Here is a 27,981-nt window from a genome sequence, read left to right on the forward strand (position 1 = left end):
TGTATTGTTATTAACTTCTACTGTGCTAAAGAATGTTGGAAGTCAACAGTCTTTTTTTCCTTGCCCCTTCTCACCCCACATTTTTCCCTTTTCCCTTTCCCTCGTTTTCCATTTCTTGGTAGTTTACTTAATACTGTACAGTGATACCTTGTCTTACAAACTTAATTGGTTCTGGGACGAGGTTCTTAAGGTGAAAAGTTTGTAAGATGAAACAGTGTTTCCCATAGGAATCAATGGAAAAGCGATTAATGTGTGCAAGCCCAAAATTCACCCCTTTTGCCAGCCGAAGTGCCCATTTTTGCGCTGCTTGGATTCCCCTGAGCCTCCCCTCCATGGGAAACCCCACCTCTGGACTTCTGCATTTTTGCGATGCTGCAGGGGAATCCCAGCATCGCAAAAACGAGCACTTCACTGGCAACGGAAGTCCGGAGGTGGGGTTGCCCATGGAGGGGAGCCTCAGGGGAATTCCAGCAGCACAAAAACGGGCACTTCGCTGGCAACTGAAGTCCGGATGCGGGGCATTCCAGCGGCGGTGGTGGGTTTGTAAGGTGAAAATAGTTTGTAAGAAGAGGCAAAAAAATCTTAAACCCCGGGTTTGTATCTCAAAAAGTTTGTATGATGAGGCGTTTGTAAGACGAGGTATCAAAATTATTTTTAAAAATGGATAATTATTTATTTTATTTTTACATTATTTTCATTGTTTATGTTTTTTTTACTTGCTGTGTGCTGCCCAGAGTCCGACAGGAGTTGGACGGCTTATAAGTACAATTAATAAATAAAATAATAAAAATAAATAATAACAAGAAATTGTTGGGAGGGAACCATGCTGGTCTTTTGCATGGAATAGGCCTGTGAGGGAAAAGACAAAATATGCAATGGACCCTGGAAAATACTAATTGTGTGTGTGCACCAGGGGAGGGTTCCTTCCAGTTTGGACCGGTTCTATAGAACCGATAGCGGGAATTTTCTCCTGCTTGTCGAACTGGCAGCAATGGCCAGCTGGGCATGCCCCTGGACCGGCTCCTTCGGTGGCGCCATCTTGTTTTTCACTTCTGCGTATGCACAGAAGCTGGGGTTTTAGCACTGTGCATGTGCGCTCATGCAGCACACCCGCTTGGTGTTGTGGTTAGCTCTGGCCCAGCTCCTGCCCCAAGGAATGTGCAGGTGGATGTGGGGGAGACATCCACATGCTGCAGGCCTCTTTTGCTCCCGATGGAATCTGCCGATGAAGCCTCCTCTGACCAAGGCAGCATGAGTGACAGGGAAGAGGGGAGTTTGGCAGACAGCCCAGGAGGAGATCAATCATCATCTGTATCATCTTGGATTCTGAACAAGAATTAATGACACATCCACGCATGCGTAGAGTGATGCATAGGAGACAACAACTGAAGGATTATTACAAGAGAAAATGAGTCCACCTCTGGTTGGGTGGGGCTCCAGTAATTAGGGCTGCTGCTATAAATAGCAGCCTGTGGGTTTGGCTGTTGTGAAAGAGTATCTGATCGCAGTTCTTCAGGAATCGTGTGTTGCTGTTTTCTGGACTTTGTTGATTTTTCACGCCTTTGAAACCAAAGCAGAGCAATGTGTGTGTGTGTGTGTGTGTGTGTCTCACTTTGTTGGAAGAAGAAGGGGTGTTAAGTTTCTTCCCAGCTGCTAGCTAAGTACTTAATGACTGCTTAAGGGAAATTGTACAGACTACCCGATTGTTTTGGGACAAGTGCTCTTTGCAATACAAAAAGAGTGCTTAGTTTATTTTGAATTTTGTGATAAAGAACATTGTTTTTAATTTTCAAACGTGTGTGTGTCTGAAATTTGTACCCTTGAATTTTCGGGAGGCTCCTACTTGGCGTGTGGGGAAGAAACCCAGCAGCAAAAGTAATTTCAGAACCCACCCTTGGTGTGCACATGTGGGCATATTAGCGTGTGTGTGTTTCAGAGAAAGCATGTTTCAGATGCTACTCCAATAGACTCCTAGAAGGAAGAGACAAATCCTTTTGCTGGGAAAACCATAGCTAGTGTTGTTCTCTTTCTTGTAATAAGGTGTCCTCCTTTCCTCCCTGTCCGTCATCAGCTTTGGCTGCTAAGCATGGACCACAGATGTCCATGTTCATAGAGCCCATAAATAGTACTGTCAGATAGATAAATTGTGAAAATGTGCTAAAGAGCAGTCTAGGAAGGCAAAGGTAAATATTGCAGAGGTCAAGGACCACCTGTGCGGTTTCAACATTTCCTTTGATTAAATGTTGAGTCTTACAGTTCTGTTTGCACACAATGGCAGTTCAGACAGGAGGAATTTCCTTGATAGTTTACAACTTTACAGCATCTAAAGTGTATTGAATAAAAATGAGTGCAGGTTGGAATAGACGACATTTCATTTTCATCCAGCCCTGAGTATGAATATATTAATCTCTGTATTATTAGGTGTTCATATAATTTGCTGCAGAAATGTTGGAGAAAAGAGTTGTAGGTTCATGTTGCTTGGGAGGATGAGTCTTAGATATGGCAAAGGTTTTAGGACAGGAACTCCATACACAGAGGCAATCAAATCAAAGGAGGCAGCAGGCATCTAACTCCGAGGTGGATTCCTGCCAATTCAGACCAGTTCTATAGAACTGGTAGTAACTTGGCGGCTTGGGTCACTAGAACCGCCAGCGACCCAGACCTGCCATGCCCCGAACTGGCTCTGAGCAGTACCATAGACCAGTGATTTTCAACCTTTTTTGAGCCGCGGCACATTTTTTACATTTACGAAACCCTGGGGCACATTGAGCAGGGGGGGGGGCGCTAAAAAAGTTTGGACAAAAAAATTCTCTCTCTCTCTCTTTTCCTCCCCTTCACTCTATTTCTTTCTCCCTCCCTTTCTCTCCCTTCCTCCCTCTTTCTCTCTCTCTCTTCATCCCTCTTTCTTTCTCTTCCTTCCTTCCTCTCTTTTTTGCTCTCTTTCTCCCTCCCTCCCTCTATGTCTTTCTCTCTCTTTCCTTCCCTCCCTCTCTTTCTCTCTCTCTCTTGCTTTCTTTCTCTCTTGCTCTCTCTCTCTTTCTCTCTCTCTTTCTTTCTCTTGTTTTCTCTCTCTCTTGCTTTCTTTCTCTCTCTCTCTTGCTTTCTTTCTCTCTTTCTTTCTCTCTCTCTTGCTTTCTTTCTCTCTTTCTTTCTCTCTTTCTTTCTTTCTCTCTGAGCTTCACGGCACACCTGACCATGTCTCACGGCACAATAGTGTGCCACGGCACACTGGTTGAAAAACACTGCCATAGACGTTGCCATTTTGTTTAGTTTTTTGCTTCTGCACATGTGCAAAATCTGGTTTTTTAGCACCCCGTGTGGCATGGCACACCAAACTGGTGCATCAGGAAGTGAACTGGCAGTGAGGTAAGTTAAAACCCACCACTCAGGCAGATTCCAATAAAAAATGGACCACCTGCAGCAGAGGGTGCCCAGTGGCTATGTGTGATGGGATCTTGGGGGCTTCTTTTTATTATTATTATTATTATTATTATTATTATTATTATTATTATTATTATTATTATTATTAATTAGATTTGTATGCTGCCCCTCTCCGAAGACTCGAGGCGGCTCACAACAATAATAGAAACAATATAACAGTGAAACAAACAAAATACATATATCTAAAATAAATAAAACATATCTAAAACCCCAGCAATTTAAAACCATACAACACATACATACCAAACATAAAATATAAAAGCCTGGGGGAGGATGTCTCAGTTCCCCCATGCCTGGTGATAAAGGTGGGTCTTGAGTAATTTGCGAAAGACAAGGAGGGTGGGGGCCGTTCTAATCTCTGGGGGGAGTTGATTCCAGAGGGCCGGGGCCGCCACAGGGAAGGCTTTTCCCCTGGGGCCCGCCAAATGACATTGTTTGGTCGACTGGACCCGGAGAAGGCCAACTCTGTGGGACCTTATCGACCGCTGGGATTCGTGCGGTAGAAGGCACGAAGGTAGAAGATTGTTGTCTCTTTGGAGATAAACTATTGCCTAGTTCAGTGATAGTGAACCTTTTTTTGGCTCCAGTGCCAAAAGAATGCATGCACGCATGATAGCATGTGCCCATGTGCCCATCCCCATAATGCAATGCCCCCCCGCATGCGCACAACCCCCTGCTCTGCCTCCCCACGTATGTGCACAGGCCTCACTAAAGCTCTGGATTTCCAGTAGGCCCGTTAGTCTGTTTTTCACTCTCCCCAGGGTTTAGGAAAGCCCCCTGAAGCCTAGAGAAGAGTGAAAAACAACCCATAATTGCTGAAACGAACTTGCAGTTGACCCATTGGGCAATTTTGTACCGTCCCCGGGGTTCAGGATAGCCCCCTGAAGCCTGGGGACCGCTAAAAACGGCTCAACCGGTAAACCGGAAGTTCATTTCCAAATTTCTGCTTTGCCCACTGGGCTGTTTTTCATAGTCCCCGGATTTTAGGAGGCTTTCCTGAACCCTGGGAAGAGCAAAAACGGCCGGAAAGAATTCCAAAAATCAACTGGGCAGCATGTGCATGCCCTCTTGAGCTCACATAAGACAACACAAATCTAATTATTTTATTTATTTATTTATTTATTTGTTTGTTTGTTTATTTATTTATTTAATTTGTATGCCGCCCCTCTCCGTAGACTCGGGGCGGCTCACAGAAGTATTAGAAAAACAATATACAATACAAATCTAATAATTAAAACTAAAAACCCATAATTTAAAAAACATGCACACAACATACCATACATAAACAATATAGGCCTGGGGAAGTTATCTCAGTTCCCCCACGCCTGACGGCAGAGGTGGGTTTTAAGGAGTTTGTGAAAGGCAAGGAGGGTGGGGGCAGTCCTAATCTCCAGGGGGTTCCAGAGGGTCGGGGCCACCACAGAGAAGGCTCTTCCCCAAACGACATTGTTTAGTCGACGGGACCCGGAGAAGGCCAACTCTGTGGGACCTAATCGGTCGCTGGGATTCGTGCACCTCGTGTTCCCTATGATATGGCTCTGTGTGCCAGGTGTGGCATGTGAGCCATAGGTTCACCATTATTGGCCCAGTTTGTTTGGCAAAAAGCAAAGTTACCACAAGACATAAACTGAGGGCCTCTCTCATAGTTCATGCTCCAGAATCGACATGATACAGATGAATCCGGAATTGAAAAAGGGCGTCAGAGATCGCACCAAATCTCTGGGCAGAGCACAATCTGAAAAAAAATTGAGAGAATAGAAAAAGAATTGACACAATTCCTAAAAGAAAATTGGAATGAGGACACAAGTACACAAAATTTATGGGATACTATGAAAGCTTATGTGAGAGGTTCAATGATAGCATACATGAATAGAAACAGGGAATTGTAATTGAGTGGTGACCATACTACAAATTAAACAAGATTTAAGAAAGTTAAGGAGAAATTTGGCATTTATGAAAACAATTGAAATTAGATAAATTATTACAAGGATTGGATACAATCCTTGTAATATTTAAATTAGAAGATTTAAATTAGAAACAGAAACAGTTAAGGAAACGATTAGTTGAGCAAGAAAGTTTGGATATAATATTGAATTGGAGCAATGGGATAAATTACGGGGAATTAATAACAAACTTAAAATGGCAGTGGCCAATAAGGAAATTTTATATAAAATGTTTTACCAATGGCATCTGCCACCAGTAAGATTGGCCGAAACGTTTCCAAACCTGTCCCCGGAATGTTGGAAATGCAGTCACATATCTGGAACATTTTACCATATGTGGTGGAATTGTTCACATGTAAGGAAATTCTTGCAAAAAGATTGGGAGTGGTTGGAAGGAATGATGGAACATAAAATTCAAATGAAACCAGAAATGTGTTTATTGGGAATATTGGATTCAAAAATAGAAAAAGATAAACGGTACTTAACTCTTCACATTATTATTATTATTATTATTATTATTATTATTATTATTATTATTAATTAGATTTGTATGCCGCCCCTCTCCGCAGACATACTAATTGCAGTCAGAATTACCGTTGCATAATACTGGAAACTGAAAAAAGGTTCCCCCAGATGAAATAGTGATTAGTAAGATTTTAGAATGTGCTGAAATGGATAGGATGATGATGGAATTAAAAGAAAAAGAGAAATTGGACTACTATAGAATTTTGAATAGATTTTACAATTGGCTGGAACTTGGGAATCAAAGTAAGAAACACAAACAACTAAAATCTGAATGATTAAATATTCATGTATATATGAAACTATAGGTTAAATTACTAATGGCAAAAAACACGTACCAACTTAATTGGTGAAGTAGGAAAGTTGTATATATATTTTGACATGAAATACTTTAAAATATATTGTATAGTATGTCTGTATTTGTTTGTATTCTGTATTTGTTCAATTTGATTTTTGTCTTAGTATTTGTTACTTTTCTTTTGTCTTTTTTCCTATTTGTGTTTTTTAATGTTGGAAAATTAATAAAAACTATTTAATAAAAAAAAATCCCTGGGGTATTTTGTGTGGTGTTATGTGTGTTGTGGTAAGCTAGGTTATGACTCTTTTTGTGTTTGCTAGCTGGGGATCTGGGGCGAGTGACTTGCAGAAAGCTCTATTGCTTGCACCTAGCACGGAAGATGGAAGTTCTGTAGGAGTGTAATTCCAGCCTGTTTTATCCTCTTCCCTTTCTTCTCCACCATGTTGACGCCACCTTCGCTTCTCAAAAGAGGTTGTAAGGCTTCTCACCAGAAGAGGCTGCAGAGAGTAGTCTTGTTCTGGATTTGTTTCAACTCCTACCCTCAAAACATCGCTACAGAGCACTGCACACCAAGACAACTAGACACAAGAACAGTTTTGTCCCAAATGCAATCACTCTGCTAAACAAATAATTCCTTCAACACTGCCAGACTTTTTACTAAGTCTGCACTTCTATTTCTACTATTTTTTTCTCATCATTCCTATCAGCCTTTTCCTCCCATTTAGGACTGTATGACTGTAACTTGTTGCTTGTATCCTAAGATTTTTATTAGTATTGATTGTTTCTTCATTGTTTATTTGACCCCGATGACAATCATTAAGCATTGTGCCACATGATTCTTGGCAAATGTATATTTTCTTTTATGTATACTGAGAGCATATGCACCAAAGACAAGTTCCTTGTGTGTCCAATCACACTTGGTCAATAAAGAATTCTATCTATCTAATTTTTTCCATGACTTTAGCTGCATTGAATTAACATGAATTTTTGTGGAGATTGTTATCTGATTCAGGGAACTGGATCACTATTTTTAATTATTGTTAATCACCCAGAATAGCAGAAGTTAGAAAGACCTATAAATCATATAAACAAACAACTTAAGCAGAGGGTAGGTGGGCTCTACTCTCAATTGGATGTGTTCAACGAGAAGCTGGAAGCTACAGTATCTGCCAGGGGTTATTTTCATATGGATTTCTGGACTGAACAAGGAAAAACCCTTCCACCTTTGCAGTCTTCACCATTGGCCCCAGCAATGTTCTTTTCCACCAGTCCTGGAGATGGGAATGACAATCATTAAGCGTTGTACCACATGATTCCTGGCAAATGTATATTTTCTTTTATGTACACCGAGAGCGTATGCACCAAGACAAATTTCTTGTGTGTCCAATCACATTTGGCCAATAAAGAATTCTATTCTATTCTATTCTATTCTATTCTATTCTAGCTTGGCAGCAATATGTGTGCTTATCACTATAGCACGGGAGGGGGGGCACCTGTGGTTTGGGAATGATGCTGATGACTGTAACTTGTTGCTTGTTTTCTTAAGATTTCTATTCATATTGATTGTTTCCTGATTGCTTATTTGACTCCTATGACAGACATTAAGTGTTGTGCCTCATGATTCTTGACAAATGTATATTTTCTTTTATGTACAATGGGAGCATGTGCACCAAAGACAAATTTCTTGTGTGTCCAATCACACTTGGCCAATAAAGAATTCTATTCTATTCTACTCTACTCTACTCTGTTCTATTCTATTCTATTCTACTCTGTTTTATTTTGTTCTATTCTATTCTATTCTATTCAACAGGTGCCGCTGTGCAAGGAAAAGGAAGTATGGTTGGGATTACAGAGGAGGGGGAAGTTATCTGGACTGGGAGAAGTTGAAAGCGGAGGGTGTATCTTCTCTTGCTGAGCTGAGACTGTATGGGCTGAAGAACTGGGGGCCCAGCTTGGCTGAGTCAAGGCTGCGGCTTGTTAATGATTGCCTGCAAGTGGGGAGAGGCCCTCAAAAGTGACTTTGCGTGCATGCATTGTGTGCCTGGGCCTCACCTTCGTCTTTTGTCTTTTCCTGTTGCAGGTGGCAGGAAAACCAGAGCAGGACCATCAACAGAGGTGGGGCATTGGATTGTTGCCTTGACGGCTTTTCCATTATCCCTCTTCAGTTTGGGGTAAAGTTGGGAATCTTCTGTAAATTAAAGCCCCACAAGCAAACAATTGTAGCAGCTGCCTCTGCCCCTCTGCCACGATGCCATCTAATGGGCCAGTTGACACCAGCAGCTCTCCTGCGGACCGGGAGGCAGCCGATGCTCACAAGGTAAGGACATTTCAAGTGAAGGCTGGGGTCACTGCTGGTCCTCTCTCCTATGGTTGATGGCCCATATGTCTCCTTCAGGTTAATTGTGGTTCACACAACATGCTATGCAGGATAAACATAGAAACATAGAAGATTGATGGCAGAAAAAGACCTCATGGTCCATCTAGTCTGCTCTTATATTATTTCCTGCATTTTATCTTAGGATGGATATATGTTTAACCCAGGCATGTTTAAATTCAGTGACTGTGGATTTACCAACCACGTCTGCTGGGAGTTTGTTCCAAGGACCTACTACTCTTTCAGTGGAATAATATTTTCTCATATTGCTTCTGATCTTTCCCCCAATTAACCTCAGATTGTTCTTGTCTTCGCTTTCCTATTAAAAACACTTCCCTCCTGAACCTTATTTAACCCTTCAAGATATTTAAATGTTTTGATCATGTCCCCCCTAAAATATCTGTGGCTCAGCATAGTGTGGGAATCCCACAATTGTCTTAGCAGGTTGTGTTATCACATTAATATGCTTCATTTCTTTGTGCTGAGAATGTTCCACAAATGCATAAATTGGGTTTAATTAGGCATGTCAAGAGTTTTAATATGTTTTGTGAGCCCAATGTGTAGTTCGGAATTGTTGCAGAATTTATTTACTTGTCTGTATAGCAAAACTGTATAGTACAGGTAGCACGTACCCCCATCGGTATATTGCTCGCACTGTAAGCTGCTAAATGTTTGGCACCTGTTTAATCCAAATATTAGGGATGGAACTTTATGCTGTAATTAATTTTCATATCCCATTAAAAAGATGAGAGTTTTAGAGCAGATGGTGCAGAATAGGAAGAAGAAGAGAAATTCAAAGTTGTTGATGATGCACTTGGATTTTTTTAATATAGATTAGATTAGATTAGATTAGATTTATTGGATTTATATGCCGCCCCTCTCCGCAGACTCGGGGCGGCTCACAACAATAGTAAAAAAAAATAAAAATAGTACATAGTGACAAATCCAATGCCCACCAATCCAATTACAATTTTAAGTTAAGAAATTCATAAAACAATCCCAATATATATAAAAAACAAGCACACAATCAATCAAACGGCAAAACAACATGGGCAAGGGGGAGATGTTTTAGTTCCTCCATGCCTGACGGCAGAGGTGGGTTTTAAGGAGTTTACGAAAGGCAGGGAGGGTGGGGGCAATCCTAATCTCAGGGGGGAGCTGGTTCCAGAGGGTCGGAGCCACCACAGAGAAGGCTCCATGTTTGATGCTTCGAAGACAAGGAAAAGTGTGGTGAAACGAACACCCTCTAAGGCAGTGATGGCGAACCTATGGCACGGGTGCCACAGGTGGCACACGGAGCCATCTCTGTTGGCACACAAGCTGCTGCCCTAGCTCAGCTCCAACATGCATGTGTGTGCCGGCCAGCTGATTTTTGGCTTGCACAAAGACTCTAGGAGGGTGTTTTTGACTTCAAGGGAGCCTCCGGGGGGATGGGGAGGACATTTTTACTCAGGGAAGTCTTTGGAGCCTGGGGAGGGTCCAACTACTGGGCCCACCAGAAGTTGAGAAACAGAGGTGAAACAGGGGCTTCCAGAGGGCCTCGGGGGGTGGAGGAAGCTCTTTTTGCCCTCTTTAGTCATTGAATTATGGGTGTGGGCACTTGCACATTCGTGATAGAGTGCGCACACGCTGTTTTGGCACCCGAGGAAAAAAAGGTTGCCCATCATCACTGCTCTAAGGCATGCTTAGGGCAAGCATGTTGAGCGAGAAGTCCCGCCTGTTGAGCTATCAGGGGGATCCATACAAGTTCCACTGTCAATCATGCAGGCCAGGAAAGTGAAAGAAGCTCTCCGCAGAGTATGGGCTTGCAAAGATTAGATTTATGAAGATAAACCTGTTTCAGTCAGACTGAGTTGAGAACTAAGGGCTAGTGAAAGAGAAAAAGAGGATAATTAGGCTTATCCCAATGTAGGAGTTGGCGCTGATGTATGCTTTCTTTGCAAGGAGTAGCATGTGTTGGGTGAAAGGGGTCTTTGAAGTAAGCAGTTTGTTTCAACTCTCTGATTTTATTTATTTATTTATTTATTTTATTTATTTATTAGATTTGTATGCCGCCCCTCTCTGTAGACTCGGGGCGGCTCACAACACAATAAAACAGTTCATAACAAATCTAATAATTTACAATTTAAAATATTTTAAAAACCCCATTATTAAGCAGACATACGTACAAACATACCATACATAAATTGTATAGGCCCGGGGGAGATATCTCAGTTCACCCATGCCTGACGACAAAGGTGGGTTTTGAGGAGTTTACGAAAGGCAAGGAGGGTGGGGGCAGTTCTAATCTCTGGGGGGAGCTGGTTCCAGAGAGTCGGGGCCGCCACAGAGAAGGCTCTTCCCCTGGGGCCCGCCAAACGACATTGTTTAGTTGACGGGACCCGGAGAAGGCCCACTCTGTGGGACCTAATCGGTCGCTGGGATTCGTGCAGCAGAAGGCGGTCTCGGAGATATTCTGGTCCGATGCCATGAAGGGCTTTATGGGTCATAACCAACACTTTGAATTGTGACCGGAAATTGATCAGCAACCAATGCAGACTGTGGAGTGTTGGTGTAACATGGGCAAACCTTGGGAAGCCCATGACTGCTCTCGCAGCTGCATTGCTGGTATGGGGGCAAAGTAGAGCCAATTATGGAATCCAAAATGCAGCATAAATATGAAGGAAATCATGGATAAAGCCTGCATTTATGTATTGGCCTAGTTTTCCTGCTTTGCTCTCTGATGACACCAGTAAATTGAAAGCAGATTATGAAAATCAATGAGAGGTTTGTCCCTTGAGGAACATAAAGCAATCTCAATTACGGCTTGTAGGACTGCAGATGTGGTGAAGTGGTTGTGAGAATGTGTTTGTGTGAGGTTACATAATTTATTCTATTTATTTTTATTTATTTATTTATTTTGTTCAATACACAATAATACACAATGAAGGTTATAGAGGATATAGTAGAGAAGAAATTTATTTATTTATTTATTTATTTATTTATTTATTTATTTATTTACTTATTTACTTATTTACTTATTTACTTATTTACTGGAGAGACTATAGGACAGGGGACGGAAGACACTCTAGTGCGCTTATGCATGCCCCTTACTGACCTCTTAGGAATCTGGAGAGGTCAACCGTGGATAGTCTAAGGGTAAAATGTTGGGGGTTAGGGGATGATACTACGGAGTCCGGTAATGAGTTCCACGCTTCAACAACCCGATTACTAAAGTCATATTTTTTACAGTCAAGTTTAGAACGGTTAATGTTAAACTTGAATTTGTTATGTGCTCTTGTGTTGTTGTGGTTGAAGCTGAAGTAGTCTTTGACAGGCAGGACATTGCAACATATGATCTTGTGGGCAATACTTAGATCATGTTTAAGGCGTCGTAGTTCTAAGCTTTCAAGACCCAGGATTGTAAGTCTAGTTTCGTAGGGTATTCTGTTTTGAGTGGAGGAAGACGGGCTCTTCTTGTGAAGTATCTTTGAACATTTTCAAGGGTGTTAATGTTTGAGATGCGATTTCCAAACAGATGAGCTTTATTGGAGGATGGGTCTGGCGAAAGTTTTGTAAGCTCTGGTAAGTAGTGTGAGATTTCCAGAGCAGAAGCTATGTAGGATTAGGTTTACAACTTTTGAGGCCTTCTTAGCGATGTTGTTGCAGTGGGCTTTGGCACTTAGATCTTTAGTTATTAGTATCCCGAGGTCCTTGACCGAGTGGGGATTATCTGTGATAATTTGTTTATTAAGTTTGTAGTAATAGCTGAAAGGATTTGCTAAAAGGGTGCGTGAGGGGCGGAACACTGTTGCAGGTAGAGCAAATACATGTGGAGATGGGAGATCTAGGTTGGAAATTGAAAAAATAAAAATAAAAGCACCTATTGCAGGAAATTGCTGTAAGAACTTCAAATTGTGGGGTTCTGACCCAGACTGCTGTATGTCTAAGCTAAAGGAAGTTGTTTTAAATTGCTGCTGTCCATAGGTGGTACTGGGGAAACAAGCTGTTAGTACAGGAATCTGGACATAGCCTAGATAAGGAGATTTTATTTATTTATTTTATTTATTTATTTATTTTGTCCAATACATAATACACATTGAAGAGAATAGATATGTAATAATATAAATAAAGAAAAGAATAGAAGAAAAGATATAAAAGTATAGGTGAACATATTTGAAAGGAAGAAAAGATACATGAGATAAGGAGAGACAATTGGACAGGGGACGGAAGGCACACTGGTGCACTTATGCACGCCCCTTACTGACCTCTAAGGCAGTGTTTCCCAACCTTTTTTGAGCCGTGGCACATTATTCATATTTTCAAAATCCTGGGGAACACTGAACGGGGGCGGGGGGGGCGGGGGGGCTAAAGAAAAGTTTGGACAAAAAAATATCTCTTCCTCCATTTCACTCTATTTCTCCCTACCTCTTTCCTCCCTCCCTCTTTCCATTGTATCTCTCCCTCCCTCTTTCCTTTCTATCTCTCCCTCCCTCTTTCCTCCCTCCCTCTTTCCTTTCTATCTATTTTCTTTCTATCTCTCCCTCCCTCTTTCCATTGTATCTCTCCCTCCCTCTTTCCATTGTATCTCTCCCTCCCTCTTTCCTCCCTCCCTCTTTCCTTTCTATCTCTCCCTCCCTCTTTCCTCCCTCCCTCTTTCCTTTCTATCTCTTTTCTTTCTATCTCTCCCTCCCTCTTTCCTTTCTATCTCTCCCTCCCTCTTTCCATTGTATCTCTCCCTCCCTCTTTCCTCCCTCCCTCTTTCCTTTCTATCTCTCCCTCCCTCTTTCCTTTCTATCTCTCCCTCCCTCTTTCCTCCCTCTTTCCTTTCTATCTATTTTCTTTCTATCTCTCCCTCCCTCTTTCCATTGTATCTCTCCCTCCCTCTTTCCTCCCTCCCTCTTTCCTTTCTATCTCTCCCTCCCTCTTTCCTTTCTTTCTATCTCTCCCTCCCTCTTTCCTTTCTATCTCTCCCTCCCTCTTTCCTCCCTCCCTCTTTCCTCCCTCCCTCTTTCCTTTCTATCTCTCCCTCCCTCTTTCCTCCCTCTTTCCTTTCTATCTATTTTCTTTCTATCTCTCCCTCCCTCTTTCCATTGTATCTCTCCCTCCCTCTTTCCTTTCTATCTCTCCCTCCCTCTTTCCTTTCTATCTCTCCCTCCCTCTTTCCTCCCTCCCTCTTTCCTCCCTCCCTCTTTCCTTTCTATCTATTTTCTTTCTATCTCTCCCTCCCTCTTTCCATTGTATCTTTCCCTCCCTCTTTCCTTTCTATCTATTTTCTTTCTATCTCTCCCTCCCTCTTTCCATTGTATCTCTCCCTCCCTCTTCCCTCCCTCCCTCTTTCCTTTCTATCTCTCCCTCCCTCTTTCCTTTCTATCTATTTTCTTTCTATCTCTCCCTCCCTCTTTCCTCCCTCCCTCTTTCCTTTCTATCCTTCTCTCCGTCCCTCAGCGGCGGCAAAGAAGAAGGAAGGCAGGCTGCAGAGGGCACCGAGGACAAGAGTGCTCCCTCGCTCCCTCGCCCTCTGACTTCCCTCCCTCGCTGCTGAAGGGACGAGCGCGGGCATGAGCGCGCGCGCGGGCCCGTTGCAAGAAGTTTTTTTTCCCCTTCCCCCGGCTCACGGGAGAGAGAGAGAGAGAAAGAAAGAGCGCAGCCAGGGAAAGCGGCCTCGAGCCGAGTGTGAACTGCAGGATGCGGCAAAGGACTCCTTGCCAACCAAAAAGGTGGTGGTAGTGGTGAAGGCAAAGCCTGGGAGGCGGGGAAGGGAAGAGCGGGAGACCCCCAGACAGAACGGCTGAGGGGAAGGAAAGACGGAAGGAGGGAGGGATTGAGAAGCGAAGCCAAGGAGGGCTGAGAGAAAAGGGGAGCGGCGCGCGAGAGAGAGGGGGGGGCGGGCATTCCCAAAACGGACGGAGAAAGCCCTCTCTTGCAGCGAAAGCGCTCCCAGCCAGGGGGTTGCGAGAGAGGGCATTCTCCATCCGTTTCGTGAAAGCCCGCCCCGGCACCGGCAGCGCCCCGCCCAGCTGGAGCTTCCCTAGGAGCTCCGCGGCACACCTGGCTGTGTCTCGCGGCACACTAGTGTGCCACGGCACACCGGTTGGGAAACGCTGCTCTAAGGAACCTGGAGAGGTCAATCGTGGATAGTCTAAGGGAAAATGTTGGGGGTTAGGGGTTGACACTATTGAGTCAGGTAATGAGTTCCACACTTCGACAACTCGGTTGCTGAAGTCATATTTTTTACAGTCAAGTTTGGATAGGATAGGCTGGATTTCGAGCCAAGTACCTGAATATGGCACAGTTCAGGGTCTTTTAGATTAACCTCCAACCCACAGACCTGTAGGGCCTTGAACTAGTAGCATTCAGTGATGCTGTGAGTCACCACCTCTTATACTGTGTTCCCTGTGGTTGACAAGGTTGCCATCACTTTATCCCACTAAGTTTGCCCAGGAGACTGCATATAAATACGGCTGCTGAGGCTATGATTCACTTAGCTCCGGGAAAGGAACAGACGCTGACCGAAGCAGGATTTATTGGAAAGGTGCCATCCACCTAACTTTTTATATACAGTGATACCTCGTCTTATGAACGCCTCGTTATACAAACTATTCGAGATACAAACCCGGGGTTTCAGATTTTTTTTGCCTCTTCTTACAAACTATTTTCACCTTACAAACCCACCGCCGCCGCTGGGATGCCCCACCTCCGAACTTCCGTTGTCAGTGAAGCACCCATTTTTGCGCTGCTGGGATTCTCCTGAGGCTCCCCTCCATGGGAAACTCCACCTCCAGACTTCCGTGTTTTTGTGATGCTTCAGGGGAATCCCAGCAGGGGAATCCCAGTAGTGCAAAAACGGGTGCTTCGCTGGCAACAGAAGTCCGGAGGTGGGGTTTCCCATGGAGGGGAGCCTCAGGGGAATCCCAGCAGTGCAAAAATGGGCGCTTTGGCTGGCAAAAGGGGTGAATTTTGGGCTTGCACGCATTAATCGCTTTTCCATTGATTCCTGTGGGAAACATTGTTTCGTCTTACAAACTTTTCACCTTAAGAACCTCGTCCCGGAACCAATTAAGTTTGTAAGACGAGGTATCACTGTATTTACTTTTATACAGTATTGTTCATCCCAGTGCATTAAATAGCATCAATATATATCAGAGAGGCAGAAATCTTGACAAATAGGATTTATGCTGCAGTTTCTGCCAGAAAGTTGATGTGATACAAAGGGTGAGATACCGGACTAGTACCTGTGAGAAATGGACACAAGTCTACGGTCAGCCATGGAAACCATTAGATGACTTCGGCCAGTTGTCTACCTCTGAGAATTGTCATTAGAAAAATTGGAACAGGAATTATGTTACTTTGGATTCCTGGATAAATAAATAAGAAACAATCAAAGCGACAAATGAGCCTAATATTTGGGCCAGCCAAGTTTCATGAGGAAAGGTGTTCCAAAGTCCATGGCTCCACCTTTGAAGGGCCTCAGCCCCTCTATGTAGACAACAGGCCTATGCCTGCTGACAAAAGCCAGGTTGGGATGGAAAGTATCTCTCTTTCCAGTGTTTCTGTTTTTGTATTATTAAAAGTTGATCCAGACATCTTACATTCACTCAAAATATAAATAGGCTTATAGGAAGCATAATTTGTTAAAGTATTATGGAATCTGCATAACTTTTTTATTTGGATTCAGGCCTAATTTAAGAATTTATTTATTTATTTGTTTGTTTGTTTGTTTGTTTGTTTGTTTGTTTGTTTGTTTGTTCGTTTGTTTGTTTGTTTGTTTGTTTATTATTTAGATTTGTATGCCGCCCCTCTCCGCAGACTCGGGGCGGCTCACAACAGAATAAAAAAATTTTATAACAAATGCAAATATAATTTAAGATATTTAAAAAACCCAGGTTTGATTTTAAAAAATCCCATTTACTAAACAAACATACATACAAATATACCATGCATAAATTGTATGCCTGACGACAAAGGTGGGTTTTAAGGAGCTTACAAAAGGCAAGGAGAGTAGGGGCAGTTCTAATCTCTGGGGGGAGTTGGTTCCAGAGAGTCGGGGCCGCTACAGAGACATTGTTTAGTTGACGGGACCCGGAGAAGGCCCACTCTGTGGGACTGGAAACTGCCGTGTTGCTCAATAGTGGTCCTATGCTGGAATGTAGTAGGGAGATTGAATGATTGAATGAAATAAATACATACATACATACATACATACATACATACATACATACATACATACATACATCCTAGCGACCAGTTAGGTCCCACAGAGTGGGCTTTCTCCGGGTCCCGTCAACTAAACAATGTTGTTTGGCGGGGCCCAGGGGAAGAGCCTTCTCTGTGGCAGCCCCAGCCCTCTGGAACCAACTGCCCCCCGGAGATTAGAATTGCCCCCACCCTCTTCGCCTTTCGTAAGCTCCTTAAAACCCACCTCTGCCGTCAGGCATGGGGGAACTGAGATATTCTTTCCCCCTAGGCCTTTACAATTTATGCATGGTATGTTTGTTTGTATGTATGTTTGGTTTTACAATAAGGGTTTTTTAGATGTTTTAGTATTGGATTTACATGCTGTTTTTCATTACTGTTTTTAGCCGCCCGAGTCTACGGAGAGGGGTGGCATACAAATCCAATAGATAGATAGATAGATAGATAGATAGATAGATAGATAGATAGATAGATAGATAGATAGATAGATAGATAGATAGATAGATAGATGCATACACACTAGATCAGTAATGGCGAAACTTTTTTTTACTCAGGTGCCGAAAGAGCATGTGTACGTGCTATCATGCATGCACGAGTGCCTATAGTTGCCCATAATTCAGTGCAAAAACAGCTTACTCCATCCCCTGGAGGCCCTCTGGAAGCTGAAAACATCCTCCCAGAGCCTCTGTGTGAACCAAAAACCAGCTGGTCCGCACACACATGCATATTGGAGCTGAGCTAGGGCAACTGCTGTTTCCCAACTTCTGGTGGGCCCAGTAAGCTCGTGTTTTGCCCTCCAGGCTTCCCTGAAGCTGGGGGAGGGTAAAAAAAACCCTCCACCATCCCTCTGGAGGCTCTCTGGAAGCCAAAAACATCCTCCCAGAGCCTCTATGTGAACCAAAAACCAGCTGGCCCGCACACACATGCATATTGGAGCTGAGCTAGGGCAACTGCTCGCTTGCCAGCAGATATGGCTCCGTGTGCCATCTGTGGCACCTGTGCCATAGGTTCGCCATCACTGAGATAGATGATAGATAGATAGATAGATAGATAGATAGATAGATAGATAGATAGATAGATAGATAAAAATAGTATTCCACTTGGCTTTGCTGAACGTACGTGTGATTTGGGATACTATAGTAGCAGATGACAACTAAAATGTGATCTTGGCAGAACTAGAAAACTGAACACATTTAGTACTTGGTAAGGGAATTAATTGAGAATTTCAGGGTTGCAGGCTAGATTAAGAAGTTCAAAAAGTAACCTAGGAGGGAGCAATAAATGGATATGTATTGGTGTCAATCATCAGCAGTCAACTTTAAGATGACTTTACTTTCTTCTTTCCTTTTTCTTCAGCGGTCCAAGGATGCAATACTTGTGGAATGTTATTTAGCCTCTGGGGTGTGAAATTTTACAAGGAACTGTTTTATCTCATAAATGTTCTTTAACATCTACAGTATATGCAGTGTTAGGTTACGTTTCATATGTTGCCTTTGGCCTTGGTCTTTTTCAACTGAAGTAATGGAGATTGTGAAAATAATGAATGATTAAATGTCCTTAATCAGATAGCGTTTGTTTATTTGTTTATTTATTCATTCATTCAATTTATATAACTGCCCATCTCATATTAGTTACTGCAGATGACTTACAGTTAAAATGTATACACAATTCCAAAAAACACAGAATGCGAACAATACAAAGCATTAAAATAATTAAACCCATACAATGCAGTAATTCACTAACAGTACAACTATATTGTGAGTTCTACACCACTCTTATCCTCAGGTCAGTGTTCTGTCTGGGTCACTCCAGAAGCCAATACCAACCCAAAAAGAGAATCCAGACACACTGGTAAAAGGCAAAGGCAGTTTTATAAAATTCAAGAAAAACACAGGTAACAGAAAATGTCCTTACAAACAGGAAAATGCTGTATCTTCAGATATATCCACGAAGGCAAAAGTCCATGCAGCAATACAGAATTCTTGCTGCCAAGCCGAGGCTGTAGATAGCAGACCTACACCTCCCATGGGTCTTCCAAAGCTGCTGGGCCACAAGTCAGGAACAGAGACGCCGAGAAACAAGACAGGATAACGCAACTCCAAACTGATAACACTCCACATGGCTTCAAGGGCTTGCCTGCCTTTTAACCCCTACTAAGGAGGACCACACCCAAACCCAGCTGTTCCTAATTCAGTGCTGATAATACTTCTTTAATTGCTCCTTTCTTTGATCTGACCGTCTCTGTCGCATGTCAATGATGGCTTGTGCGTCATCACCTATTGACTCCAAGCTACTGGCTGGGGAGAGCCCCCTCCCCCGGGGCTCTCATGCTGTTCTCCTTCATCCCATTCCTGATTTTCCTCTCCCCCGTCCGACTGTTCAGCCCCCTCCTCTTCGCTGTCCTCCTCCTCCGGGCATGGAGCCAGCAGAGACACAGCTGGTCCCTGAGCAGCCTCAGGCTGAATCACAACAGTCAGTAGCAAAGCAAAATCTTCATGACCTTCTCGAAGGCTGCTAAGGTCAGGACTAGCCTAACTTTGGGGGGAATGATGTTCTATAGGTCAGCTTCAGTGGCAAAAAAGACCCTCCACCTGAGTCCCACAAGATGTTATTTTCCGGTAGACAGGACCTACAATAAGTCTCTTCTGCTAGACTTGATATGAGAAGATACCATTGAGGAGGCATAGTCCCCATAGTCTCAGATAATTTGGACTTCTTTTAAAATGTCATGTGGTCTGTTTGGGTGCGTTTTTTTGATATCTCTGTTCTTTTGAAAGGAAAGGAAAACAGCAAAAGAGATGAGGAATTCTTGTGTCCCAGCTGAAGTTTCATTCAATGTGCCAATTATGCCTTTGGGCATAGACAATCTTGGGATTTTAATTTGGGATTTGCTTTACAAATAGAAATTATTAGAAATTGGAAGAATGCTATCATATACAAGCAAAGAATATTGCCACAAAACAAAACAACCAGACAAAACAACACAAAAAACAACCAAACAAAACTACAATAATAAAAATAAAATAATAATATAAAATGGTTTGACTCTAAAATAACTGGACCATTTTTCATTTGAATATGGTCATAAATTATTACCTCTTTATATGAATGTGTGATTTATGTTCTGCTGTTTGGAAGGAATAAATTGGTGTGCACTCAAGACAAAGTTTTCCGGTACTGGCATTTTACTTGAGGAATTTCCTGTTAAGGGAGATTATATTGGCTATAAAGATAATAAACCTCCTGATAAATGTTCTTAAATACTATACTGTAATATTTGCTCCTCCATTCTTTAGTATTGTACAAAATTTTAATGATATGTACATTGCCTATTCTAGCAGCCTACTAGGAAGAAGATAAGATATATAATGTTATAACTACATAACTAAATAAAACAAATTTGGAATATTAATTTCCAAATTCTGCATTAATTGAAGCAATGATAAGCATCAAGCAATTTCTGCTCTAATTTAATTCTCGCTGCAAATTCTAGCTGATTTTCATTTTATTCATTGCAGTAACTAAAGTATTCTCTCAAATGACATATTTATTTATTTATTCTTATTTATTTATTTATTAGATTTGTATACCGCCCCTCTCCGAAGACTTGGGGCAGCTCATAACAACAAATACAGTGAACAATAATACAAATCCAATTAATAAAAGTAGAATTAAGACCCCTTAATATTAAAAACAATCAATGCGACACAGTCATACCATTCTCAAGTGCTATAATCAGAAGAGATGGGGAGTTAATCCCCCCATGCCTGGTGGCATAGGTGGGTCTTTAACATCTTGTGGAAGATGGGGAGGGTGGGGGCAATTCGAATCTCCGGGGGGAGTTGATTCAAGAGGGCTGGAAGTTGAGAGGGCTGGGGCCACCACAGAGAAGGCTCTTCCCCTAAGCCCCGCCAGACGACATTGTTTTGTAGACGGGATCCGGAGAAGGCCAACTCTGTGGGACCTAATCGGCCACTGGGATTTGTGCGGCAGAAGGCGGTCCTGTAGGTATTCTGGTCCGATGCCATGTAGGGCTTTATAGATCATTACCAACACTTTGAATTGCGACTGGAAACTGATCGGCATCCAGTGCAAGCCGCGGAGTGTTGATGAAATATGGCCGTACCTAGGGAGGCCCATGGTAGCTCGTGTGGCTGCATTCTGCACGATCTGAAGTTTCCGAACACTTTTCAAAGGTAGCCCCATGTAGAGAGCATTGCAGTAGTCGAACCTCGAGGTGAACTATATCTCTATTTTCCCCAAATCAACTTGTATTATACATAAGCAGAATCTGCTATTTTTAATCATTTTGTGAACCTTGCACTTTCGCTGCTTAATGGAGGTTTGCTTGCTAAGAACTTGTCTACGCTTGTTCACTTGTGAGGACCCTCTTAAACAGGGTTAAAAACAGTGAGAATCAGGATTTGGAGGGAGAAGTTGCAGGACACATGTTTGTAGACACTTATTTTTATAGCTTATCTATCATGAGGAAGTAGTTAAAGTGATCAGGGAGATTTCAGATATGAGTAGGATATAAGGGATAGAATACTAAAAGAAGAATATTTGTAGCTTGAAAAGAGGAGTGCCTGGTGCTCTCTGGGCTTGGATGTTTTCTCGTAAACATTTTATTACCCAAATTAGATAACATAATCAGTTACATTCGGAGAACAGCAAGGACCCGCCCTAAGTCAGAGGTGTCCAACTCATGGTCCACAGCCAGATGTGTCACGTGCTGGTTCTGCCCCCACCCAGTTTAATGAAGGGGGGAAAGTCCCAATATTTCACATGATTCAGTTCTGGAGACCTCACCTACAAAAATATGTTGATAAAATTGAACGGGTCCAAAGACGGGCTACAAAAATGGTGGAAGGTCTTAAGCATAAAACTTATCAGGAAAGACTTCATGAACTCAATCTGTATAGTCTGGAGCAGTGTTTCCCAACCTTGGCAACTTGAAAATATTTGGACTTCAACTCCCAGAATTCCCCAGCCAGCAAATGGGAGTTGAAGTCTATCTATCCAAAATGATAGATGATTTAATTTCACATTTTCTCCATCTAATGCATTATTTATACTAGGAAGCATTCAAGGCTATCAGTTGCTTCTTAGGAGTTAAAAAATAGGGAGCAGTATAGTTAGGTGCCATCAGCATAATAATGGCATTCCCTAGTAATTAAATAGCCTAAAAAACAAGATATAACCCCAAAGAATAATGATATAGGTGCCACTTGTCCTGCCTTCTATGTACATCCCAACTGAAAAGACTGGAATCACTGCAGAGCAATAGCTGTAGAAGTCCAATTGTCATTAGATGGCTCGAAGGAATCCCATGTTGATCTCATGATTTATTGTATTGAAAACTGCTAAGAGTGAAAACTGCTAAGACAACTATCAGGATTGAATTCCTCCCAACTAATTTCCAATAATTTTTTTTTAGCAAAGCAAACAAAGTAATTTCACTATCATATCCTGGAAGGACCTTCATTGAAATTAATCTAGAAAATATATTTCAAACCTGGAGCTATGAGGACATATACTTTTTGTCCCCTTATCAAATACATTATTTTCAGGGGGTAGGCTCGCACAGGTCCCAATTGTTTCAAGTTACAAAATAAAGTACTTTAGAGCAATTTGGAAAGCTAGATAGATCGCCAATGGAAAAAGGTCTTGATTCTCAAACTCTATTTGGACCAGGAGTCACTGCTCACAGTCACTCATGCCCTCATCACCTCGAGGCTCGACTACTGTAACGCTCTCTACATGGGGCTACCTTTGAAAAGTGTTCAGATCGTGCAGAATGCAGCTGCGAGAGCAATCATGGGCTTCCCAAAGTATGCCCATGTTACTCCAACACTCCGCAGTCTGCATTGGTTGCCGATCAGTTTCCAGTCACAATTCAAAGTGTTGGTTATGACCTATAAAGCCCTTCATGGCACCGGACCAGATTATGTCAGGGACCACCTTCTGCTGCACGAATCCCAGCGACCAGTTAGGTCCCACAGAGTGGGTCTTCTCTGGGTCCCGTCAACCAAACAATGTCGCTTGGCGGGACCCAGGAGAAGAGCCTTCTCTGTGGCGGCCCCGGCCCTCTGGAACCAACCCCCCCCAGAGATTAGAATTGCCCCCACCCTCCTTGCCTTTTGTAAGCTACTTAAAACCCACCTCTGCCACCAGGCACGGGGGAACTGAGATACTCTTTCCCCCCAGGCCCTTACAATTTTATGCATGGTATGTCTGTATGTATGTTTGGTTTTTATAATAATGGGTTTTTAATTGTTTTTAGTATTGGATTATTATTGTATGCTGTCTTGTTATTGCTGTTAGCCACCCAGAGTCTTCGGAGAGGGGCGGCATACAAATCCAATCAATCAATCAATCAATCAGTCACTCACTCACTCACTCACTCACTCACTCAGTGGGGAGGTCTGAAGCATGCCTATCCTGCACGATATTGAAAATATAGCAGATGGACCTTGAGATGTCCTTTTTTGTTTAGATAAGCATCACACTTTGAATGGTTGTTGGAAAAATATAGGAAGTTGAGTCAAATCTGGAGGCAGATGTTGCAGACAATAGTCATAATTTGCATGACATTTTCTGAAACCATTTTTGGCTGGCTTTCAAAGTCAGTTCCATGTATGACTTGCTGAATACATCAAATACTTGTGTTAAAGCATTATTGAGAGCATTTCCTTTATGCTTTCTAAAGCATAATAGAAATTATCTGCTTTCCTTGATTCATGACAATTCCAAAGTGGGGTTAGTAATTAGGATTATAACCATAAAATTGCAAGATTATTTTATTTATTCCTTCAAGGAGCATTTATTCTACTTTCCAGCTACATGTTGCTCGAGGCACCTGAGCGAAATAATAGAAAAATTAATACAAATACAAAGTGATTTAGCAAAAGCAATAATTAAAAGAATGTAAATTATGCCCTTATTTCCACAGGGGGAACAAAATGAAATCAGCAGTGAGAATTCATTAATTTGGCAAGGCAAAATCCCGTCAGAACAGATAAGACAGGGTGTGAAAGGCAAATAGAGAATTGCTAAACAAGCTTCCAAGATTCGCCCACGTTTCTTCAACACTCCGTGGCTTGCATTGGCTGCTGATCAGTTTCCGGTCACAATTCAAAGTGTTGGTTATGACCTTTAAAGCCCTACATATATCCATTGTAAGATAAAATACAGGAAATAGTAAAAGGGCAGACTAGATGGACCATGGGGTCTTTTTCTGCCGTCAGTCTTCTATGTTTCTATGTTTCTATGTTTCTACATGGCAATGGACCAGATTACCTCTGGAACCGCCTGCTACCGCACAAATCCCAGCGACCGATAAGGTCCCACAGAGTGGGCCTTCTCCGGGTCCCATCGACTAAACAATGTCGTTTGGCCGGCCCCGGGGGAAGAGCCTTCTCTGTGGCGGCCCCGGCCCTCTGGAACCAACTCCCCCCGGAGATTAGAACTGCCCCCACCCTCCCTGTCTTTCGTAAACTATTCAAGACTCATTTATACCGCCAGGCATGGGGGAGTTGAGATAGCTCTTCCCCCCAGGCCATTACAAGTTATGCATGGTATGTTTGTGTGTATGTTTGGTTTTATAATAGGGGTTTGAAGTTGTTTTTATTATTAGATTGTTCATGTTGTGTTTATTATTGTTGTTAGCTGCCCCGAGTCTACGGAGAGGGGCGGCATACAAATCCAATAAATTATTATTAATTATTATTATCATGCTGTGGTTTGCAATAACAACATAGGTCTGCACCATTTTCCCATCCACATAGCTGAAGCGGGCAGGTTTTTTTGCTGCTGGCTCTGAATGGGCAGTTTGATATAGGAAGAGGAGATCTTTCAAGCCACTATGCAGAACTTTGTAATCCCTGAATCCATCCCCCGTCCCCAATTATGGGGGTGAGAAAATGGCCATTTCTTAAACGCTAGTGGTGCGGTTTTTCTTAGTTTTAAGAGGGAAACAGAAATAGGTCACATTCCCTAGCGACAGGAAAATAGCAAAAGAATAAAATTGGAGCTTTGGGTTTCTAAAGGGCTAAATGATAAGAAACCCACTTTGTGACGTTCTGCCTTGTGCAAGTTCACTTCTGAGCGAAGCTATTTCTTAATAGTTTCAGCAAGCTGGTATAGGTGTGTTGTAGGATTGTTTGGTAATGACAGGAAGATGGAAGAAGAAAGGGAGGGAGGGAAGTCTCCTAAAAGAAGATAATCGAGCCATTCATTAAAGTTGAATCACAGGTGGAGCTAATGATTTAGCTATGGATGAGTCACAGATCCGCCTGGAAGAAAATGTCACACAATAGTGGAAATAGAAAAGAATGGATGCTTGGCATTCTTGTTTTGAAATCACAACCACCTACCAACCATAGTTTATGGACCGTCCTGTTGGGTATTTGTGGTTGGAGGGATCTACTTGAGAGGTTGTCCAGCTTTGGATAATTGAGTAAGTGGCGCTCTGTTTAAGGAGGGGCTTTACTGAGAATCCTGAACTTTTAATCTACTAAAAACAGTACCTTAGGGCAGGGGTCCCCAACCACCGGGCCGCGGACCAGTACCGGGCCACGGGGCATGTTGCACCGGTCCGTGGAGTCAGCAGCTGCCGGCCCTCATGCCGCCACCCCCTCCCTCCAGCGCTTCGCCTCCCGCCGGGCAAGAGGCCTCGGGAGGCAGGTTCTGCCGGCCACAGGACGATGGATGGGACAGAGGGGCGGGAAGGACCGAGAGGTTCAAGCCTCTTTTGGCTTCTGCCGTGGGGCGCTTTTGGCTGGGGGGAGGCAGGAGGGCCAGTCTGACCCCCTCTCTCCAGCGCTTAGCTCCCGCTGGGCAAGAGGGCTTGGGAGGCAGGTTCTGCCGGCCACAGGACGATGGCGGGAAAGAGGGGCGGGGAGGACCAGCACCCCCATGCTTAATCCCGCCCCCAACCACGCCCCTTTCCGCCCCCACTGGGCCATAGAAAAATTGTCTTGCTGAAACTGGTCCCTGGTGGAAAAAACGTTGGGGACCACTGCCTTAGGGCATATCCACAGCTTAATTGGGATCCGATCACAAGAGACCTGCATGATTGATTGATTGATTGATTGATTGATTGCTAGTTTTAGATGTTCCAAACTGTTTTTAGGAGGTTTTATGTCATATTTTATTTGTATTTGGGTGTGAGCCACTCAGAGTCCTTTGGGAGATGGGCGGCATATAAGTCTAAACAAACAAACAAACAAACAAACGTATTTCAGGACACAGTTTGATTAATAATAATAATAATAATAATAATAATAATAATAATAATAATAATAATAATAATTATTATTATTATTTATTAGATTTGTATGCCGCCCCTCCCCGAAGACTTGGGGCAGCTCACCACAATGATAAAAACAATATTATAGCGACACAAATCTAATATTAAAAGAAATAACTAAAACCCTATCATATTAAAACCAGACAACACATACATACCAAACATAAATTATAAGGAGCCTGGGGGAAAGATGTCTCAAATCTCCCATGCCTGGCGGTATAGGTGGGTCTTGAGTAGTTTACGAAAGACAAGGAGGGTGGGAGCAGTTCTAATCTCCGGGGGGAGTTGATTCCAGAGGGCCGGGGCCGCCACAGAGAAGGCTCTTCCCCTGGGGCCCGCCAGACGACATTGTTTAGTTGACGGGACCCGGAGAAGGTCAATTCTGTGGGACCTTATCGGTCGCTGGGATTCGTGCAGTAGCAGGCGGTTCCGGAGGTACTCTGTCTGGTCCAATGCCATGTAGGGCTTTAAAGGTCATAACCAACACTTTGAATTGTGACCAGAAATTGATTGGCAGCCAATGCAAGTTATGTTAACATTGCCACTTTATCGGTAGGGTACAAAAATGCAGTAGAATGGCTTGTCAAAATTTTGCACTTCAGAGTTTTTCTCTCTTTTGCCTTTCCATCTTTTCATTGACTGGATTTCTCCTGTTCTTGTCCTAAAACCCAGCTGCAGTCCCAGTCTCTCCATGCCAACTGGCAATGGCCATTTGGAGCTTTTTATTGCTACAGTGCTGCTAACTAACAGATTCCACCTTGTTCCTTTCTCAGCGACTTGAGGCAATTTCTATTCCTTTAATCAATGGATTCTTGTTCACTTTAATTACCAATTAGCACTTTATAGCCAAAGCAGTTTTAATAGCCAAAGCACTTTTTCCTTGATTAATCTTATTTTTATAATCTAATATTGCAAAAATATTGTAAATAAATAGTGTTTTGCCCTTGCCTTGTATGCGGAGAGAGGTTCTTACATTGTAGCTTATAAAGAATTGTATAAGCACTTAATTAAAACACTGGTAACTTTTTATGATTATTATCCTTTGTTATTATGATTATTATTACTTTGTTGTTTTGCATGTACAGTGGTCCCTCGATTTTCACGGGTTCGAACTTCGCGAAACGGCTATACCACGGTTTTTCAAAAATATTAATTAAAAAATACTTTACAGGTTTTTTCCCTATACCATGGTTTTTCCCGCCCAATGACGTCATACATCATCGCCAAACTTTCATCCACCTTTAATAAATATTTTTTTAAATAAACTTTAATAAATAAACATGGTGAGTAATAATCTAAATGGTTGCTAAGGGAATGAGAAATTGCAGTTTAGGGGTTTCAAGTGTTAAGGGAAGGCTTGTGTTGTGATTCTGTCTGAGGCCCCTCAGGGAACGGCTGATCCTCTGCCGGCTTCCTGCTCAGAGGGGGAGGATGAGGAACAGGAGGTTCAGGCAGACGGGGAGGAGGAATCTCAGGCTGAGGGAGAGGGAGGACAGCCAGAGTCCCCCGAGAGGGAGCTCTCCCCAGCAAGCAGCCTGGATTCCTTAGATGAAAATGCACAAGCAATCATCGATCTCCGGCAGAGAAGAGCAACACAACGAAGGGGACAATTAGCCAGGTACTTTCAGCACTAAAGAGGCAACAGCTGGGTTTGGGTGTGGTGCTCTCCGGAAAGGCTGAAAAGGCAGACCCACCCTTCCTGGCTTGTGGAGTATTATCTTTGGGAGTCCTGGGACCTGGCTGTGATCTTTGGCGTCTTGGAATTCTGGTTTGTGACTTTGAATACTGAAACCTTGGGGGGAAAAGGTGTGGGTCTTATTCTCTACAGTGGTGGGTGTGCCAGCAAGAAGTCTGCTGTATTGTCTGGCCGTCAGGACTCTGCTGTGAAGTCTCATAGCCTGCCTGTTGGGAAGAACAG

General features: G+C 42.9%; 1 protein-coding gene across 6 annotated transcripts in view; it reads left to right on the forward strand.

Annotated features, from left to right (window-relative positions):
* The window catches only part of DNMT3A (DNA methyltransferase 3 alpha), a 194,185-nt gene that overhangs the window by 19,987 nt on the left and 146,217 nt on the right, over positions 1–27,981 (forward strand). For all 6 annotated transcript variants that reach the window (XR_011557567.1, XM_070734944.1, XM_070734947.1 and 3 more), the window contains exon 2: positions 8,285–8,521. Coding sequence is in view for 5 of the 6 variants with exons in the window: in XM_070734944.1 (XP_070591045.1) it covers positions 8,453–8,521 (69 nt within the window). In the remaining variant the exon portion in view is untranslated. The remainder of the gene's footprint in view (positions 1–8,284; positions 8,522–27,981) is intronic.

The sequence above is a fragment of the Erythrolamprus reginae genome, chromosome 1 (genome assembly GCF_031021105.1).
Source record: "Erythrolamprus reginae isolate rEryReg1 chromosome 1, rEryReg1.hap1, whole genome shotgun sequence".
NCBI lineage: Eukaryota > Metazoa > Chordata > Lepidosauria > Squamata > Dipsadidae > Erythrolamprus > Erythrolamprus reginae.